At 40.9% G+C, this 20,161-nt stretch overlaps 1 protein-coding gene across 4 annotated transcripts in view; it reads right to left on the bottom strand.

Moving 5' to 3' along the window:
• AP2A2 (adaptor related protein complex 2 subunit alpha 2) overlaps window positions 1–19,733 on the bottom strand; it is a 44,679-nt gene extending 24,946 nt beyond the window's left edge. For 3 of the 4 annotated variants that reach the window (XM_038139104.1, XM_038139102.1, XM_038139101.1), the window contains exons 1-2: window positions 19,530–19,733; window positions 6,335–6,403 (exon numbers count right to left, since the gene is read on the bottom strand). In XM_038139104.1, coding sequence (XP_037995032.1) covers window positions 6,335–6,403; window positions 19,530–19,596 — 136 coding nt within the window. In that variant the 5' untranslated portion in view covers window positions 19,597–19,733. The remainder of the gene's footprint in view (window positions 1–6,334; window positions 6,404–19,529) is intronic. The other variant, XM_038139103.1, reaches the window with a different exon arrangement.
• Window positions 19,734–20,161: the final 428 nt, after the last annotated feature.

The following is a 20,161-nucleotide window of genomic DNA, read 5'->3' on the forward strand; positions in this document are numbered from 1 at the left end:
TGAACCAACAGAAAGCATACTGGCCCACTGAAGTACACAATGCTAAAAGGATATGTTTACAGGCTGCAACTGTGCATTTTGGGAGTTGCTTTCTATTTTGACCCTAAAAAATTCTTCTATTTAATCTTATTTCATCTGAGATCAATTTAAGCAAACCACTGCTATTTTAATGCAGACAATGATACCTTTCTAATTTGGGTTTTTAGGCATCTGTTGATTTTTTTAACTGGCACAGACACTGCATCAGTTGCCAACAAAAAGCTTTACCTTAAAGCTATTTTTATGTTGTCACATTTTACTTCAATACCAGAGGCAGCACTACTGAAGATACCCATGGCAGTGAAATTCTGATGTACTGGATCCTGTGAGCATCCTCTGACAACAGCCAGCTCCGCAGAAAACTGTCTAAAGACATGTTTTCTTCAAGCCACTTTTACAGTTCGCTGCCATAAGGGTCTTTTCTTCCTGCTGAGTCAGCAAACAAATGTAGGGTATTTTTTTCTCCTGGACATTGGAATTACTGTCAGAAGAACCAGAGTGAAACATCCAGTGGGAAATATATTTTTTCCCCTTCTTTGGAAGCAATATGGTGAGAGGAAAGAGAAGATACTCAACCATGTCTGCTTATCTGCTGTGACCTCCAAACTATGGTGTAACCAACAATGGAGTATTTTGCATAAATACTTCCTGATATACTATTTTCCCAATGAAATGGCACTCAAGAGCAGAACCTTCTTCCTATCTCACCATGGCAGAGAAATGCAGATCAAAGATACCTTTCCTTAGGAGAAGCAAGAGAAAAAAAACCCCAAAAAAGCCACAGGAAAGGCAGTGGCAGCTTTAGTTTTCTAGTATTTTTTCAGCTGCTTAGGAGGAGTTTCTACAAATTCCTAAGATTTGATTTTAATTGGTCATCTACATGAGATCCAGAAGGAAAAGAAATAATCAGTGAATAAACCAGTGGGTCTTTACATTATCTAGCAACAAAAACCACTCTAACTCCTGATAAGCCAGCTATCCTAGGGGACTGATGAAAGGAACAGGTAATGCTCATTACCATTAGCAGATACTATCGTGACTCACAGAAGGGGGCACTAAATAAGCTGAATCCATTTTAGTCAGACTCTAGTGGCCAAGCTTTACATAACTGAGGACTTACTATGGTATTGGATAGCATTAATATAATGAGTTGCTTCTCTGAGATTCAGATACACCAAAAGACATCAGAAAGTAGCTTTCACGTGAACTTCACCAAAAATGAAGACACCCCAAGCAATCTCCAAGACCAAATACCCAGCAGGCCAAGAGGCTGAACCTGCAGCTGCCTGTTAGTGTACAATCCAGCAGCAAGATACACATGTTAGAAGTATTAAACCGAATCTGTTATATTCTCAAATGACTGGTGTTGACTTTGTGATACCAGAAAGGAAAGGAGAGTATAGAATACTGCAATGCAATTGCTTAATGAAGAACATAAGGGATAAAAATATGTATACTTTGAACCACATCAACTTTCACAATAAACTAGCTGTCATAGTTTAGCAATTCCTTTTTAGGTTTAGGACCCAGCTATTTAAAACATTATATCCTTCCAAGATCCCAGTATTTTAAGAGCTCAGATTAGCAAGGTCCTTGGATCTCAGGGTATTTGAAGAATTTCTGATAGAAGCTATGGAATCAAGCACAAAACGCATCGCCATCCTACTAACAAGCAGCTTCTTTCTCCACCATGTGGTATCAAAGAAAAATATTGTAAAATCAGTACCTGAAACACCTTTTCCAAATACAGAAAAAATGCTACACGGACTGCTTTAAAAAGCTCCTGTTCCTTGTATAGAAAAGCGAAAGCAATGTGAAAGTTCTCAGGCAAGTTTATAAACTAGGCCAAGTTAGAGTTCCTACAGCTCTTCTTCAAAGTCTTATTAGTTCCCAGCAATAACAGAGTATCAGGTGGTTTAAAATTTTTTATTATTTAATTATCTGAGCAATGTGAAAAAAGAGCACTTCAAAGGTCTCACAATAGTTGTCTAACTCCAGCTGTCTTTTGAAGAAGTCTGTGACTCTGATTCTTATTGAAATTTTAACTATTCCACTCCCTTCCATGTCGCATTTGTGAAGAGTTCTATTACAAACATTACTAACCAGTCTCATTGCTTAAGTATGTGCCAAAATAGTACAGCTTCCCCCAGTCCCAAGCAAACATCCGAACAAGAGCAGAAGGAAATGTCACATGTTCTGTTATCTTTATTGCAATACACAATCATTTCTTTTAACTCAGCTCATTTTCAAATGCTTTTGGGAACATTTGCAAGTGCTGCAAATCAAGTCAGCAGAAACAGGAAGGATTCACAATACATGTCAGCAGGTTTTGAGCACAGTGGGCATTTCAAAGGCTACTTGCTTTTCCTGAAAATTTTATTAGTTATTTGTCTAAGAAAGAAATTATTAACAGCTGATTAACAATGAGTACTATTAAGAAATAATTACTATTTCCAAATTTCTGTGTATCACCTCCCTAGCATTTGAACACAGAAGTTTTGGTTTTCCTTGCTCATACATATCTACCACACAGTCCTCTGAAAAGAAATAAGGCAAGAAAGTATTTTAAGACCTTTTGGTTCTCAGGCAGCAGCTTCCAGCTCTAGTTTGGAACACAAGTTAAAGAACAGCACCTGCTTTTCAATCTAACTCAGTGTACTTAAAGGCCAGTGTGCTGCACTGTTACTGAGCCTCTTACCAGCAAGAGGGGTCAGGAAAACAGTTCAGTCCTTGAGATGTTCACTGAGGGTAGATAAGGAAGCCTGACAAGTCTAATCTCGCTAGCTTTCACATGGCCTTAAAATCTTAGCTTTTAAAACCACAATAATGGCTTTTGCAAAACAGAATGGACAACCCTGTTTCTTTGCTTCCTTCCTACAATGACCTCTGTTCATGCAGTTGGCAGCAATCCAGAGATATACTGTATCAGAAGGCCACTACTAGCTTAGAGGCTAAGAAAACTGAATTTGATTTTTATGAATGTAGTTACACTTTGAGACAAGATCTGTATTTCTGTAGGGGTGACAGTCCAAGCCCCCTACATCAAATGCTGAATATTTGTGCCAAACAACCCATACGAATCCATAAACTAGTATTTATTTACCATACTACTAGCACCAGAACAAAGATCAGCCCAACAGCTCATACTTGTCATATCTGAAGCCTGATTTTACTTCCAACAATTCAGTTTGTCACTGAAGACACTTTATGATTTTACTGCATGATAGCCTTCACACGTGATCAGAAGACAGTGTGACTAAGCAGGCCCATCTTAAATATAAAGCCTATGCTTTCACAGCCTGCCAGGAAAGCAATTTACTGAGTTCACTGTTACACAGCTTCAGATTAAAACAGGTATTTAGAGCCTTATCCTAACTTCCTAACCCTTTGTAGGAAGTTAGGATAAGGCTCTAAATACCTGTATTTTGGGATAATAGAGAAGATTTGCTCAAATATGGAAAACCAAGTCAGGAAAAGAAAAAAAAAAAGGAAAAAAGCAACAATTAACAGCTCACATTGGGGCACTTTTGCATGAGCCGAAAAGAAAATACACAAGCATGTCTGAAATCTAGCAGCCACTCTTGTAACACAAACCCTACTAAGCAATCAGAACAAAACTGAATTTTAATTCCAGAGCAGGAAAAAAAAGAACAAGTCTCAATTAGGCAGAGAACAAAGTTCCTCTGACCGTGGAAACATCTTACAGAGTTGTGGGCATCTTCATTAATACACAAATTCTGGTTTGAGAGAGCAAAGTGATACAACAATTTAATAAACTGGATATTTTTTCACTCCCAAAGCAGTTACTGCTCTGACACTAAGACTTCCAGTTTGGTTCAAGCATGGGAGCAAAATCAGCTTACAGTCTGAACATGTAAAACAAAAGGAAAAGCATCTCTACACCCTTTTACTCCTACAGCTTCTCCTTTATCACACTGGTGTAGTTTCTCTCTAGTACATTCTTCTTATCTCAGTTAATGCAGAAGCATTTAAAGCAACTGTCAAGGACACAGTGACCTCAGCAATGGAGCTTCCTCATGCTCAGACAAGAGACACAGTCATCTTAAGTACGGAGATTCTAAATTCCTGCTGAGCTTGCTGCACAAAAGCTGGATCAGAATCCAAAGCCATAGCACAAATGCCATCAGTTGAAGAAAAGTATTGATTGTGCAGAGATGTAAAACCTTATCCCAACATGTTAAATACAAGGGTACTTTCAACACCAAGTTACCCAAAATAAGGCAGGTATCAGGCTTGACAGCTACTTGCACGCTAAAACAAAGGTAGAAATATTGAGGCTCTGTCTGCAACAGTGTAAGAATCCCATGTAACCTTGCAAGTTACACGGGATGGACATCCAGGTAATGCAACAGCGTGTGCTGAAGCACACAAAGGCCCACAGGTAGACCAGACTCCTACACTAGTGTCAGGCAAGAACTTCTCTGTCAAGAGGTCTTGTTTCTTGGACCTTTCCCTGATTACAGCCATGGAGCCAGTCCAAAAGCTGCATCTTTGGCCAGGAAGGGCCAGTAACTCAGAGCACCAGTATTCACCACAGTTATTTAACAAGGGACTTCATCTTAAGTTCACAACCACACATTTGTCTTAATCCAAACTATTTAAAAACATTTAAGGTCAGAGCTGCATGAAAAGAAACTAGGCTAAACTGAGTAATCTCCACTTAAACGAAGAATAAAATGCATATTTAGGTCTCTTAATTTTTACATAGCCCTTCTGCAAGGAAGAACCACACAGCATGAAGTCCATGTGGGACTCCAGCAGCAGAAAGATAACACAGCTATCAGCTCCTCACACTCTCAAGGCCTTAAGCAGTAGCACAAGTTGTCTAAACACAACTTTTTTCAAATTGTGACATATATGTTTTTGCTCAGGCTTCATCAAGTTATTGTCTTCAGGTAATTAAAATTTTTCATGCAAAATCTATACAGATTTAGTAATAAACCATAATGAAGATCAGCTACAAGAAGGTTTAGCCATCTTCCACTCAAGCTACTGAATGAGCATATACTGACCTTTATTCAAAGCTATTTAAATAGTGCTTAAAGGATACTACACAGGGTATGCAGGCTAAAGTTATGACACTACTTTGCAGAAAGCACCTCTACTCTCTGATCACTACCTGATTTATGGTTCTAAATAGCTAAAGATTCCTATGATAATTTCTCCCCTGCTTCACGAGTAAGCAGAGAAGAATTAACTGTTCATTTACTTTTACCTATTTTTCTAAGAAAAAATGTAAACAAAGAGGCATGCGATGGCTTTTAATTTTGAAGAATTTCTTGAGTATCTTGCACTGTGGTTAACTCTTCCCTTCTAAGCTGTTGATGACACTCAGGTTTCTAAAGGTCTTTGTATACCTTTAAGAGACACACTACTTAAAATGTAGCCACAGATCATACAAAGTTTAGGAAAGTTATTTGTTAATGCATCGAGTATTCCAAACAGATATGCTACTCTAAGCCCGGATAGCCAATTCATTTGTGGTAAATGAATTACTACAAATCCAGCAGATTCTGAAGATACATATATGACCTCCACACTGCAGTACCTTATCTAACTCCACACACTGCCCAGAACTATTTAAACAAAACTTGCCACAGCCATTACTGTTATAATTCCATTTTAAAATGTCCACACTACCCCTCAGAATCTTTAAACTTTGAAACAACATGAGTACAGCTAACAGCATGAGTTTTACCTTGTGTTGTTTAAAAGTTAATAGCTGCCTCTTGAAATTAGTTACTGCATATCCTTTGTTTCATATGAATAATTTGTACTGCTATTGCTTGTGGTCAAGATGTATAGCTTCAGCAACTACACATTTTAACTTAATTCTGCTAGAAGACAGCCTAACCCATTACTTCCATTACGGGCTCAGGGCTGAAGAGGGAGGAAGGAAGAAAAGTTTAAACAGATGCTGTTTTACTGGAAATAATCACATCCACCCATCTTACTTCAAACTATTCACAGCCTCGAAGCTTTCTGGAAACAAACAAGCTGAGCAGTCACGTGGTTAGGAGGCCAAGTATTAGAAATATTTTGTGACCAGTAGCCCAATTCTTTGATAGAGGAGGGAGTTATGGCCAAGAATCACAAGACTGTCAGAGGGTTCTATAGTTAAGAGAACATTTTCAACAGTAATTCTAACAGACTGCTCTAGCATTTAGCTTGAGTCAGCAGCTGACAAAAGATGTCCAAGCATGTAAAAGCAAAACTCCATAAAAGAAAGTCATATGGAAATATATATACAGTATAGTATGATCAAGTCACTTACCTTTAAATTTTGACCGAATGTTTGCTAGCTCTTTATTAATCCTCTTTATCTCTGCCTCTTTACTTTTGCCTGAAATGAAAAGAACATGTATCAGGACACAATGCTTTGGGCATCCCTCTGCCACCCGAAGCATCTTTTCACCCAAACAGAAACACACATTTGTGAACATACAAACAACAGGAGGAGTTACAACTCTCCATCTCCATGACTGGAACTAAAGGCAAACAGAAGTAACTTAAGCATCACTTTGTACAGGAATTTGAGAAGCTCTAAGGACCTCCCTGTTTCAAGAAGCTTTGCAGACTTTAGACAGTGTCACTTGCATATAACCTGAGATGCCACTGCTACTGACCTTCAGAAATGCTCCAGTTTTTCTGTTCCTGAAACTGCCCAGAGAAAAGTGACTTTTACTTCCTATGTGATTACCAAGTTGACAGTGCTTTGAAGAAGTGAGTCTCCTAAGCACAATCTTATAAACAAGCAGTTCAGGTTATTCCTCACCTTAAGGACAAGCCAATTTATTATTTCTCTGTCATTCAGTTCAACAGCTTTAAAAACATTCTTAACAGACTGAAGAGGAAACGCAGTAAACTCACAAGGAGTCCAAAGGCTCAAGTCCTCATGCAGTTAGGATACAAGTTCAGACTTTCAATGTACCTCATGAAAGTCATTTGTAAACCAGAAATATTTAAAATTCATACTTTATTAGATGGCTTGGCAATCTTATGCTTCCCAGCGCCATCAGTATTTCATATCAACTTTTGACTCCAAGAATAGGTATTGGGATTTCTAGCACCAATTCAAGTTACATAGAGAAATGGCTGCAGTTTAAATTCTGATAATGCAAACTTATTCAAGTAATATTTGCATTGTCCAAACCAAAACAGCTTATTACTCTTCAGCATTTTAGTTTTTGGTGACTGAGATTGTAGAGACATCTGGGTCCACTGTCTCCTACATGAATAGAAGCACAGAAGGGTAAAACAGCCGGCTCGGGCATTGTGATCAACTGCCTGTCATTTGAGGGAAGCAAGTGAAGTACACTTCAGCAATGCACATCTGGCCATTTAGTTTTGTAGTTAATTCAGACCTGTACTTACTCAAAATTTCAACAAGTCTAAAACTTTTGTCCATTTTCCAAAATTTTCAAGCAGTTTCAAGTGTTCCGAACATCAACTAGCAGCAGAAAATGACAGATTCCTTCCCTCTTCATCACATATATTTGCTACAAGGTTATGAGTAAAAATCTCCTAGCCCTGATTCAAAATGGTCCAACCTTATGAGTTGTGGGGATCACATGCCCTGCATTCACACCACACATTTCCCCACACACAGTTACAGCTATGAATGTGCAAGTAAGGGATGTGACAAGGCTTGAAGAGCAGATCATGACCAGAATTCCAAAGCACCTCTAATTTCACCCCTTTCTTCAACAGAAACAACTCACAGTATTTAAATATCCCACTACATTTGCATGTCCAAAAGCCTGTGTCATCCTAGGATTGTTAATCCTCCCTTTACTATTCCTTTAGGGAATTTATAGCAGGCCCTTTAAAAGGTGACTAAGTAACTCAAGGAAACAAGTGCCTTAGGATAGTTAAAGAGCAAAGTATAAAGGAATCTCTTGCCAAGTACAAATGAATCTTGATTTTGTAATTTCTTGACTTAGACTCAAAAAAATACTGAAGTTAGGCACTTCCGAAACCAACTCTTGCATAAGATGCAGAAAACGGGTTTGTATTAATCTGCCTCTAACAATGGCCACAAGAGAACAGACACAGAGCAGCCACAGCACACTGTACCAACAGAAATGTTAAGCCCAGTATAGAAGCAACTACTTCAGTTTGCCTTATCCTTTTAACAAAATACTTACAGACCCCACACATTCACTTCAAATGCAATTTTTCCATTCTACAACAGTGTTTTGTAAGGGCTGCTGCTCAAAAGACTTAAGTGCAGGTGCCTTAGCAGGAACTCCACAGGGCAAAAACAACCCCCAACTTCAGAGCTCAGTAATTTGCAATACCCGTTCTGAAACAAACTGTAATTGCTATCTGTATGCACCTTGCTTTCCAGATAAAGCAGAAGGTATTGTCCACAGCTTTAATCTGACCTAGGAATTCCAATTAACTTTTAGAATGACAAAGCTAGAGAACACAGTGTAGTGGAATCACAAAGTCTAAACAATTTCACTAATATATTACGCAACACATGAGTTTTGTTCTAATTTAACTTGTCAATATAAGGAAAGCTGGTCTTCAAGTAGTAACACTATTTATTGTGTAAATGAGCAGAAAGTCATACAATCTAAGACCTGAAGTGTCTTCCTTTATAGATTTTAGATTTGTCTTAACTGGATTATTTGTCCTGAGCACACAGCAGAGATACTCAAATGTTTGCTTCTAGGGCACTTGCCAGCATTAGGAGTTCATTACTACACTGAAGCAAGTTTTCTCTGGGGTCCCACCCTCTGAGAACAGGGGCCATAGTAACATACCCTGAAAGGGTGCAAATGTTTATGTAAATAAACAACACTCCAATTTTGTAAGGTACTTCTTTTTAAAGCCTTGAAAACACTACCCTTATTTTCAGCCATGCATCTGCTTCTGATGAAAAATTTAATCTCCTAAAGCTATTAGTTTATTTTCCCTTTTACCATGGGAAAAGCACATCTCATTAAGACATAACCACAGAGTCTGGAGATTTTGTACTTCATTTACATTAACAGGGCAGAGAATATAGAGCTCAGTTTGGGACATTGTTAGCCTGAGTAGGATATTTCGTTTTAAAATTTAGAAACTAGGTCTTTACACTGTATCTTTAACCTATGTTTGTAAGGGAAGTGAATTGCAATTATTTACTTTGAATTATTAGCAATTGTTTCTCTAACCTTGGCAAGGGTGGTAATAATCACAATTTTAAAATGTTAAAAATAGGGTGAGGAAAGGGAAACAGCAATACATATCAGCTAGCTTTTCTTAAGCCAAGATGAAATCAAGGCCATCTTTAACTTTTTTAAAACCACCAAAACCTCCTGGAAAACTTTTCAAGCAGCGTTATTTACCTGCTACACTCACAGATTATCAGTTACTGCTAGAAATTGGGTTCTCTGTGTCCTAAGCAAGCAACAGAGCATTAAGCAAAACCTGACTAAAATACTTCAGGAATTTGTGAAGTCAGCACCTTTCGCAGAAATAGTCTGCAGGCTCAGCAACACAAACATGGAAATCCCACCCCCATGCACACAGCTGCAGCAGCAAGATGACAGGAACACCCAGAGTCACATCTGAAGGTTTATCATCTCAAATTTTAAATCTTGCTTAGCATACGAACAAGTCTTTTTCAAATAATTCCTTCAGGCTGTTCTATTTAGAAGGCAGTATATGATCTCATCCAGACTATGACCAAACATAAACAGCATAGCAATTAGCAGAGGATAAAAAAGTTTAACTCGTACATTGGAGATCACATTGAACAATTAAGTTTCCACCTTGTTACTAATTACAGTCTACGCAAGCCTGAAACTGTAGTTTTAAAGAACAGCACCAGCACACCAAGTGTTAAATGTCACTGAGGGCAATCACACAATGCTGAGGACAAATGACAAGTTAAAACCAGGCTGAAGTATCTAACCCCAAATTTCTTCAACTCCAGCAGTTTATATTGTATGGTAACCTTATTCAAACACAATTAACTGCTTATATTAGAGGATGACAAAGCAAAACAAAATCTCACAGTGGAAGGCAGCTTCCATTATAAAGGACAAAAGAAAACAAAAGTAACATACAACAAGAACCAATTTCTAGCTAGATCTTCTGTCCCACTAAGTGTGGAAGGGCACTGTTAAAATGTGTTTGATTAACTTTTCATCACATTACTCTGACTTGCCAACACTCACTGAGTAATTTCTATATGCATATTTTATTTTTACCATCACTAGAAACACTCAAGTAGTCTTTAGGACAGTAAAAAGGAAGATGATGACAGCTGAAGGAGTACTATGCTGCAGGAATAAAGGCTTACATTTCAGCACTAACAAAGGCAATTGCTCTGCCACACTTTCAAGCTCCTACCCAGCCCCCAGTCTCATGAAATTATCAGAGCTGTATACCAACAAAATGTTCTGTACCCACACATTCAGCTTGGAGAGGCTTTAATAAAGGTGACGTCATGTATACAGACTGCTGGGTAGGATAGTAGTTAAGCCAGAGCACAAGAAGATTATGTTGCATATGAGTTTGGGCCATATCCTTCTCACTTTCACTTAATCAGACTTTTACCATTTTAACATACTATCATTAAATATCTGCAAGTCAGTACGCTTTGGTTGCTGTTCTGCAGCAAAGACATGTAGTGTTTGAAGCCTTACAGCCCTTCTGTCCAAGTGCTGCTTATCATCTCCAGGATGGGTACTGAGCACACAGGTACCCAGCCACAACACAGTCCAAGGTGCTTATGGGTGATTACTTCATTTCTGGCAGTTTGTCAGGCTTCAGACTCCATCGTGCTGCCTACTGCCTTCATTAGAGAAGGTAAATTTAGTCTGCAGAGCAGTATTATCTTTAATTACCATCTTGTTTAACAAAGATAGAGTAGGGAGCATTGTAAGTCACGCAGCTCATCAAAGAACCAACTACTATTCTGATATTTCCCAGTAATCCAGGCTACAGTCAGCATTCCAGGACTGCATAAATACACCTCCATTCCTCTGTTCGGAGTTCTCCATTACAACCTGAAGAATGAGAAACAGAGGTTACAGGAAAGGGGTTTGTTGAGTCCATTCATTTGAAAATAACACCTGACATATCTTAATAGTAACCTGGCAGCAGGGTTGCAAGATTAAGTAAGTGCTTCAAGGTTAGAATTAGTGGATGCTTTGGCTCACTCAGACAGTGACCTGCTCCATCAGGATTAACTTGTTGCTATACTAACTGCAGATTGTTAAAGGCAAGTTTGCCATACAACCCACCTGTGCTAACTAGAACTGCTACTAGTTCTTAACTTTCATACAAACCACTTGATATATTTCTGACCAAGCCTATGTATTTTTTCCCAAAGGAAGAGAGAAGCATTTTTTCTATCAGCAGCTACACGAATACTGAGCAGAGTAGATTTCTGCAGGCAAGGTCTTGAGACACAGGCATATTGTCAACATTTGAAGCAACAAATAAATAAATCACAAAAGTTTAGTTGTTCCCAGTATTCATCTGGCTCCAATCTGCTTAAGGCCAGCAGTCAGTGTAATTAAGCCCAGCCAATAATGTGTTTTGAGTTTAGTACAGGTGAGAACTGCTACACTCTTAGCCTTAGCTGCCCTATGGCCATCTGACAATTTATGATTACAGATGCACAACTGCTGGCATGAACTATAATGCAGAGGATAGGAGCTCTGTTTGCAAAAGGAAAAAGCCTGCCACGATTCTGTCATGCTTCTTGAAGGCCAGCAGTAGTGTGACTTTTTGTGGCACTATAATAGGTCTAATATAACATGAACTCTGTTCACATTCAATTATCAAACAGGCCTTGAAGAGAGGACAAGTCTACTTTTCTGTTTAGGAGAGAGAATACAAATACTGCCAAGGTTAAGAGCAGGAACTTCTCTGAATTCCTTAATGGCTAGGAAAACTTAATTAGGAAGAACACAGTTCTCACACGGAAGATAAATTCTCTATTTCAAAGGTGATGTTAGACATCTTCCTTGAGAGCTGTGAGTCACTGCTTTCCAAACTTAAGAATGTTTCTGCTTAGCCTCTATATTAGGAGCATCTAAGCTGATTGGCCACTTCAGTGGGAAAGACAACACAGTCAAACTGCTACCCAGCTTCCCTTGAGCAAAACATTGATAGTTTGAGAGAGAGTTTGATTCAAGACTATGCTTCTTAAGAGTCCGCTACAGACAGTTGCTAAACACTGCTCTCATCCTGGCACAAACATTCCTGCTACTATCTTGTATTGCTGCAGGTCATTTTGGGAGCCTAACAACCAAAAGCAAGACGGCGAAATCTAGGCTAAGGCTAGAGCTAAAGTGAAGTCATGCCAGCTTTACCACAAGCGATAGTGCCAGCAGAAGACATGACCAGGTATAGAACAAGTTCACCCATTCACTGTCTAAACACACTTCAGTTGGCATAAAGCAATCAAATGACCCACTTGCCTTTTCTATTGCTAAAACAGCCTGCAAACATGATGCAAAGACTACACCACATTCTTGAACCCTGCTGTCAGGGAACAGAGAAAGAAACTGTTGAAAGAAAGGGAAAAATCAAAACAAATAATAGTGTCTCCATGGTAAAAATGGTAGAGACAGAGGAAAATATGTACATAAAGGTAATCAGCGCCTCCATTTTTGCCTCTGTGAAAGAGCTTTTTTACTTGCTCATATCAGTAAATTAAACCATTACTTTTACCTGCTAGCAGGACAGATACTCATGTTACAGCTCTAGAGGATAGATTAGCCATTTGCTATGCAGATCATGATCTTCATGAAGTAAACCACCAAATCCATCCTCCAGCTCTCCCTAATCTCTCAGTTGGCTCTTTAGCACAGCAGGGAAGAGGGCAAAAGAAAGGCAGACAGGTACATAGCAATACATTAGAGAGGTCTGCTTGCCCATCCTCACATTGTCAGTCTGTCTATATAAATTCCTTAATTTGGTTAAACTATCTAGGGTACTACAGCAGAGGTGCAAGCTCCAGCTCCACCTGAGTCTGAAGGAGCTTGTTGGTGCAATTGTTTACAAACTCACTGCACAACTCATCCAGACAGACTACAATAAAATACTGAACACCCTTACAAAAAAAAAAAAAAAATGTCAGAATGGCTTCACTTTTGTTCACAAATCAACCTGTTCAAGTCTGCAGAACAAAAAGCTTTTTGTTTACTGACGTGCTAACATCCTGTAATGAACAAAAACAGGAGTGCATGCTGTCCTTCCACAAGATCTGTTTGATCAGAAGAAAAGAAATGCCTGTCATGTTGAAGATCACAAATGGCACAAAGGAAGGAGTGTTGTGTCTTTGGACACCCTGCAGTGATTAGATATCTAAAGACAGAGACCAGTGACCTACTGATATTTTAGAACTTTATGTAGGGGATATTTCTAATATTCTGCACAGTAAGTGAACTACTATCCACAGAACTGACTTCTTCCTCCACTATGCCATTAGAGATTTGCCCCTGTAACAACACTTCTCAGGAAACAGAAGGGAGTCACAGGCTTTACTGTAATCCACTAATCCATTAACTCCTTGTCCTCATAAGAGAAGAGAAATAAGAGCACAAAAGCAGCTTTCCAATCCAGATGTAATAAACTGCAACAATTTAATACAAGTTTGATGATTTTAGATGCTTAGCATGGCTATTTTTTCCTAACAAAGCACCACAAGTTAAGAGAAAATTTGAGAAGTAACCAGGTAACAGCATCTAGCTTAAGACCAGAGCTTTCCCTAGAATAACTGAAAGCATACTGGAAGTTCATATCCAAGTGACTTTGTGACATACAGAACATCTTTCTGGCAGTTTAGGTGGCAAACCAACATAGACTCCTATCAAAAGAGAAGCTTTAAGCCAGGAAGATATGCAAACACTAAGTGCAGGGTCAGGCTTGTACATAAAGCAGCTCTTCCTCCTTCCTTGACTGAGCAGCATCCAGGCAGTCATTTCCTTGACCAGTCTTTTCACACTGTAGAGCTACACTCCCTTTAACAAGATAAGGCAGTATTTGCACTGATTTACTACAAGTCACTGTGGACTCTCTTCTACCTTAGTTCACATCCAAATAGAAGAACAGTTTGAGGCCTATCCTAGTTTAGCTATCACTTCTAAACTACTGTTTCAGGGACCTTAAAATACTTTTGAGCTCATTAATTAATGCAGATAAGTAATAGTCTCTGCAATAGTCCTTCACTTCCTCTTATCAGTCCTGACGGGCAGTCTTTTTCCAAAGAATTTCAAATTAAGCAGTCCAGGGTATCTAATAGAGAGGTTGGATGTCACATGAAAGATTCTAGCTCTTCACTATCTCTCCTCCATTACTCTCCTCTAAGCCAAACATGCACAAATTAAGCGAGCAAAAAAACCCAACCAACCAACGAAAAAAACCCACAAAAACAAACAAACAAAAAAAACCAACCAAAAAGTCCCAGCCCCTCAGAGCTCTTTGAAAGGAGCAAGACAAGTCAGAGAAGCCACAGCAGTTTTGTTTTAGAGATCCTCCTCAGACTAATCTCATGCTAATTGTGTTTTCCTTAAAGCACTCTCCTGCAAATAGTAGCAAGTGATGCAAGACTTAGTGCTTATTATAGCAAGTTCTTAGGGCTGTTTTTTCAGGCCAGAAACCGACCATATTAGATGCACTACCACAGCCTTGAAGAAGCAGTAGGAGAGCAAACCAAGATGTTTTGCCTTCAATTTCTTCAAAAAGGTAAGTAATCTAAGAATACATGTAAAAAAAGTCTCTGACTGTCTAGAGAAGTATCTAAAGTCCTGCTTTAACACTACATGCAAGGCAAGCAAGAACCCACATCTCAGAGGAGCAATGCAGTAGCTTTAGCCTACACAGTGACAGCTTATTACTGACATATAATAATTACTTACAGGTCACTAAATCCAGCTGTATGTGCTTGACTCGCTCTATATGAAGTTTGTTTCACTGGGTGGCTGTTCTAACAGAGAAAAATAACTCTATACATACCCATGTAGTCATTTAATCCATGTACATGCCCCTCCTACCTATACCTGCAATGCACTTCATAACCTACCATCCATTCTAACAGGTGATCATCATATGATGAATTTAATGAACCATCTTTTTTCAATCCCCACTTGACAATCTGTAACCTAATGCACCAGCCCCAATGCAGTGAAGCAAAGACACGTTTTGGGAGGTTCAGCTTCAGGACACTATCCCTTGTCCAGTACAATGAAAATTTAATGCATTAAGCTCTATGAGAAAAGACAGACCTTTGTTTATTATATTTGTAGGATATTATCAAAGGAAAAAATCTGGCCTGAGGAAAAACAAGAACAGTAACTTGGAAGAAAACATACTTGGAGAACAAACTCGGGAATCTTCCTGCGTCTGTCCAACTTCTGGGGCAAAACTGAAAAGTTAAGACAGTTACCTAGCAAGGGAAATTAAGAACTGTCTTGTCCTCCAAACCTGTGACAAAAGCAGCTTTTGCCTCTGTGTAGACACATCTCATCAACCTAAGAGGAACTGGCTTCCCAATTTTAATGTGGAGCAGGGGGTTACCAGTAATACACTTAAGAGTGTAATAGAAACTATTTCTACATTACAGGCTGCAAATGAAAGGAGAAAAGCAAGCTTTCCTGGTTTTCAGGGTGAATAGCAGAGAGCACTGTTGCTGCAGCAGAATAGGCTGAGTGACAAATGCCTTAAAAGTATTTCATTGTGAGATAAGCATAAACCTGTACTCAAAAAAAAATAAAAACAAACCCCTGATGATCTGTCAGCTAAGACAGCTGGAGAGTTTATAAAGCACCATCTTGCATAAGCCAATTGCTTCAGCAGTTCTGCAGTACATACACAAGAAAAGACTTAACACACTATTTAAGAATAAATATTTCTTGCAGGAGTCCATATGCTTATAACACATGCAGATCTTGTTAGGTTTTAGTTCATGAGGCACATAATCCATGCAGTGACAAGGACTCCTCCTGACCTGAACTCCTAAGTTTGGCTAGCACTTCACCAAACCACAGGGTTTAGAACTTTCAGCTCCACTCCACCACAATCTTTTGTACAGCATAGCCACACCTAACTATTTTCACAGTCACACCAACCAAGCACTCATTAACTGGGCTGTCCTAATCAAGTACTGCAGTTTGGCTTTCAAGATGTAGTTTTCCTGTCTCTTCTCTAGTGTCTATGAAAGATAAGCTAAAAACCTACTTACTGTAGTAATTCATATATGTTACAAAACAATTCAAATGAACAAGTCTCTAGAAAAGTTCATGCATCTGTTGGCAAATTGACAGACATCTAAAAGTGTTATTTTCTAAAAAATATTTTTACCTGCCATGTGCACTAGGACCTCCATATGCAAAATGCAGAGCCTACAATAAGAAGCTGCCCTGAAACAAAATTCTGGAGAGCTACAAGGATCTGAAGGATAATTCATTTTCTTGTATTATCATACTTTCAAAATTCACTTGATCTTTGTATGAATAAAGAACATTTCATTTTGAAAGAAGACACTCAATATGACAGCTTCACAGAGACTAGAGCAAAGTCAAAGTGCTAAGAAGCCTCTCTTAGCCTTGAAATATTTTACAATTGCTGCTGCAAGTAGTATTCCAACTGTTTTTAACGAAAAACATCACAGACTTTTGAGAAATCAGTGTACTTTAAAATAGTCTGCTTTAAAAGAATACATCTGACATAGAAGTATTTAAGACAAAAAAACAAGAAGTTTAATAGATAAATCATGTGCCAAAAATATGTCTAAACAACACAGAAGTGACAAACGAGCTTTGAAGTATTAAAGACAGGCTGCTAGTGTGAGCTGCTTGTTCACAATCAGCTGCAGCTGTAAACACTGAAAACTGCTATCAAGTAAGACTTATGTGAAGCCTGTAACAGACTGGTATAAAGACAGGCAAGATGGGCATCGCTCCCAAATCTGTAATATATCCAACCTGTAAAAGAATCCTGCATTATTTAGTGCTACAGGCATTGTAGATACAATGTCCAAAAAATAAATCTTGACGTAAGGAGATCAAGCATTGCCAAAGGTAAGCAGTCAAAATTTACATAAGTACCCCCCAGAAGTTTAGGTTACTTTAATGATTTGAAATCACATGCTGTGCATCCATCCGAGCACAGTCAGCACACAACTGCACTTTCATTTTTCAGCAAGATCTATAATGTAGAATCCTTATCTGTGCAGAATCTTTCAGAATACCCCCCCATACACACCATGTTTAACCATTACTCATAATCTGGAAAGGCTATTGGCAAACTAAAAGTGCCAAGCCTTTGTGACAGTATTCAAAATAGATACAGGAGTCCAGCAAAGCAAAAATTTGGATTGAAATTAAGAATGCCAGCAGAACTTTCCATGTTACTGCAACTATCAGACATTTAGTCCAATTTTAAGGCTACAAATAGAGGTCAAGAGCTGCACATGGTCTACCTTCCCTCCCTTCTCAGAAAACGAAGACCTGCTTTCTTTGCTTAGTCAAAAGACACTGTACACCTCAACAGCTGCTACTTTTTGTTGTTGACAACATCTAGCTCCTCACTGAAGAGGCAGAGAGGGAGCATTAGCCAATGGCAGCACCTGCAAAACCCAGAGTCTCCAGAGAGTACTTCTGTGAATACTCCAGGAAGCACTTTTGTGAATCTTACTCTGTGTACACTAGCCCAGGGTTAGCTGGCAGCACTCAGAGCTCCACTAAAGGAAAGGCTCAAATGCCATTCACAGCTATTTGGAAGCTTCATACATTACCTACTAGTGGGAATACCAGCTCTTCTGCAGCTGTTTAGAAGATGCTGCTACTTTTTTCATTATGAAGACAAGAAAAATATACAGCTCCCAAACATCTGTATGGACAGACACAAAACATTTGAGATATACCACTATTTGTTTAAAGAGTCAAAGTTAACATTTTATTTGTATAACCAGTAAGTTACATCTTTGTGTCTCCTGCAGATAACTAGAGCATGAGAGGTTTGTTGTCCCATCTGGATGAAGGTAGCTTCAGCTCTGTTCCCACACTGCCTCGTGGGGAAATAAGTACCTAATTTGTTATATCCTATCATGTTAAATTTTGTTATTTCACATCCCTGAACACATGTTACAAACCTAAGGGACCAAACGTTTCTCATGTACTTACTTCTAGCGAATTCCACTGAAAACAAGCGTGGACAAATTTAACCAACTGCAAGACATGAAATACTGATGAATCAAGTCATACTGTTTCTAGCTAAATCAATGAAAACAATGATTAAAAAAATCATTGTGAATTGTATTGGGTAGATACAACAGCTTAACAAGCCTTAACTGCTATGACACCAAGTGGAACTATGTTACACACGTAGCTCATTTTACCAGTATAATTTCATTGCCAGGTTTTTTTATTAGAAGTCATCAATATGAAGTTTTTCAAGCCAGTGTGATTAAATAATCCCAATGCAAGCCCAGTCAGAAAAACATAATTTGCATTTTAAAAATTCTCCAAATCTGTTTACATCTTTAGAGAGAAGACCTTATTACCATTCCTCCACCACTTTTAAAATAGCCTCAAGTGATCTACAGAGACACACGGGTGGACAAAATAGAGCTGTTTCATCACACCAACCACAGCGACCTTAGCCCTTCTCCAGGCAATTCCTGCCACATCATACTGTTAGATCTCTTACGCTGATTAATATTAAACTATTGTATGCAATTCTCGGACAAAAAGGAAGACTGAGCACTGAGGTGTGCCCCACACATACCCCTTCCCCCCACACCAAGCAGCAGCAGATTTGTACTCCTCCTCTCCCACTGCACACTCACAGACACGCTCCCCCACATCTCTCGGGGGGGGGGGGGGGGGGCACTAACTCGCACCCCTCTCCATCCCATTTTTGATTACACTGATCGCAAGCGCTGATTTCCATCACAGCAGAATCTTAAAGCCTATTTAAGCCAAGCCTAGGCATACGCACTGAGGGCCCTGCTCTCAGGCGCCTACAGAGGCCTGTTTTCCATCAGTGACGTGATGAACCGAGAGGCGCTCAGGGATCTGGAAGGAGCCCAGGGACGCCTGTCCCTGCCCCGCCGCACACCCACCCGCGCCCCGGCACCGCTCCGGCGCATCGCGAACAACGGCGGCACCGACCCCCGGCACCCCCTCGGCCGGGGCGGCCACCGCGACACTCAAGGTCGGGGGAGGGGGCTGACAGGGGCGGTGAGGGGGGAGGGAAACACCCCAACCCACCCACCCAACACGCACAAACCCATGGGCAAATGCTTTATGCTGCCCCCCCTCCCTGCCGCGCCGCCCCCCCGAGCGCGTCGCCATTTCGTGAGACAGGAGCGCTCCGAGGTGCCCGCTGCGGGGACCAGGGGGAAGAGGGAAGCACTGAGAAGGGGATCGAGGGGAGAAGCCCCGGCCCCACGGGGCACCAGCCCACGGCGACGGCCGGCGCGGCCCAGCCCAGGCCCCGGCCCCGGCGCCACTCACAGTTGCGGATATCGGAGATGAAGACCGCCAGGCCTCGCATGCCATCGCCCTTCGACACCGCAGGCATCGTGGCGCACGATCACGGCCGCCCTGGGACGCGACACGCCGAACCCCCGCAGCCGCCGCCCGCTCTCCCCGCGGGCTGCTTCAGGCCGCTCCGCCGCCGCCGCCTCCGCAGCGCGCAGGCGCCGCCGGGGCTCCCGCGCCCCCGCAGCCGCCGCGCGGGCGCTGCTCGGGCGCCACCTGCCGTGCGGAGGCGGGAGCGCCGCGGGTGCGCCGGGCCCCCTGCGCCTCCCGGCGCCGCAGCCGCGGCGGGCGCGGTCCCTGCCCGTCCCCCGGGATGTGCCCCGAGATGTGCCCCCGCTCCCGGGCATCTCCCGTGCGACCCTGCTGCCCAAACGGACTGGCTAGCTGGAGGCCGGGCCCCGGGGATCGGCCGTGCCGCTGCTGGGACGCGATTTCCAGTCACCGCCCGTGAGGGCAAACGGGCCCGGGCCGAGGTGAGGGGCGGCAGAGCAGCGTCAGCCCCTGTGTCCGTGGGTGAATTCACTGCACGCTGCCTGCTCGGGAAAGCTGAATCCCTTCCTTTCCTCGTGACCCTAATGGCAGAGAAGTTTGATGATTTCTGAGGG

This window comes from Motacilla alba, chromosome 5 (assembly GCF_015832195.1).
Source record: "Motacilla alba alba isolate MOTALB_02 chromosome 5, Motacilla_alba_V1.0_pri, whole genome shotgun sequence".
NCBI lineage: Eukaryota > Metazoa > Chordata > Aves > Passeriformes > Motacillidae > Motacilla > Motacilla alba.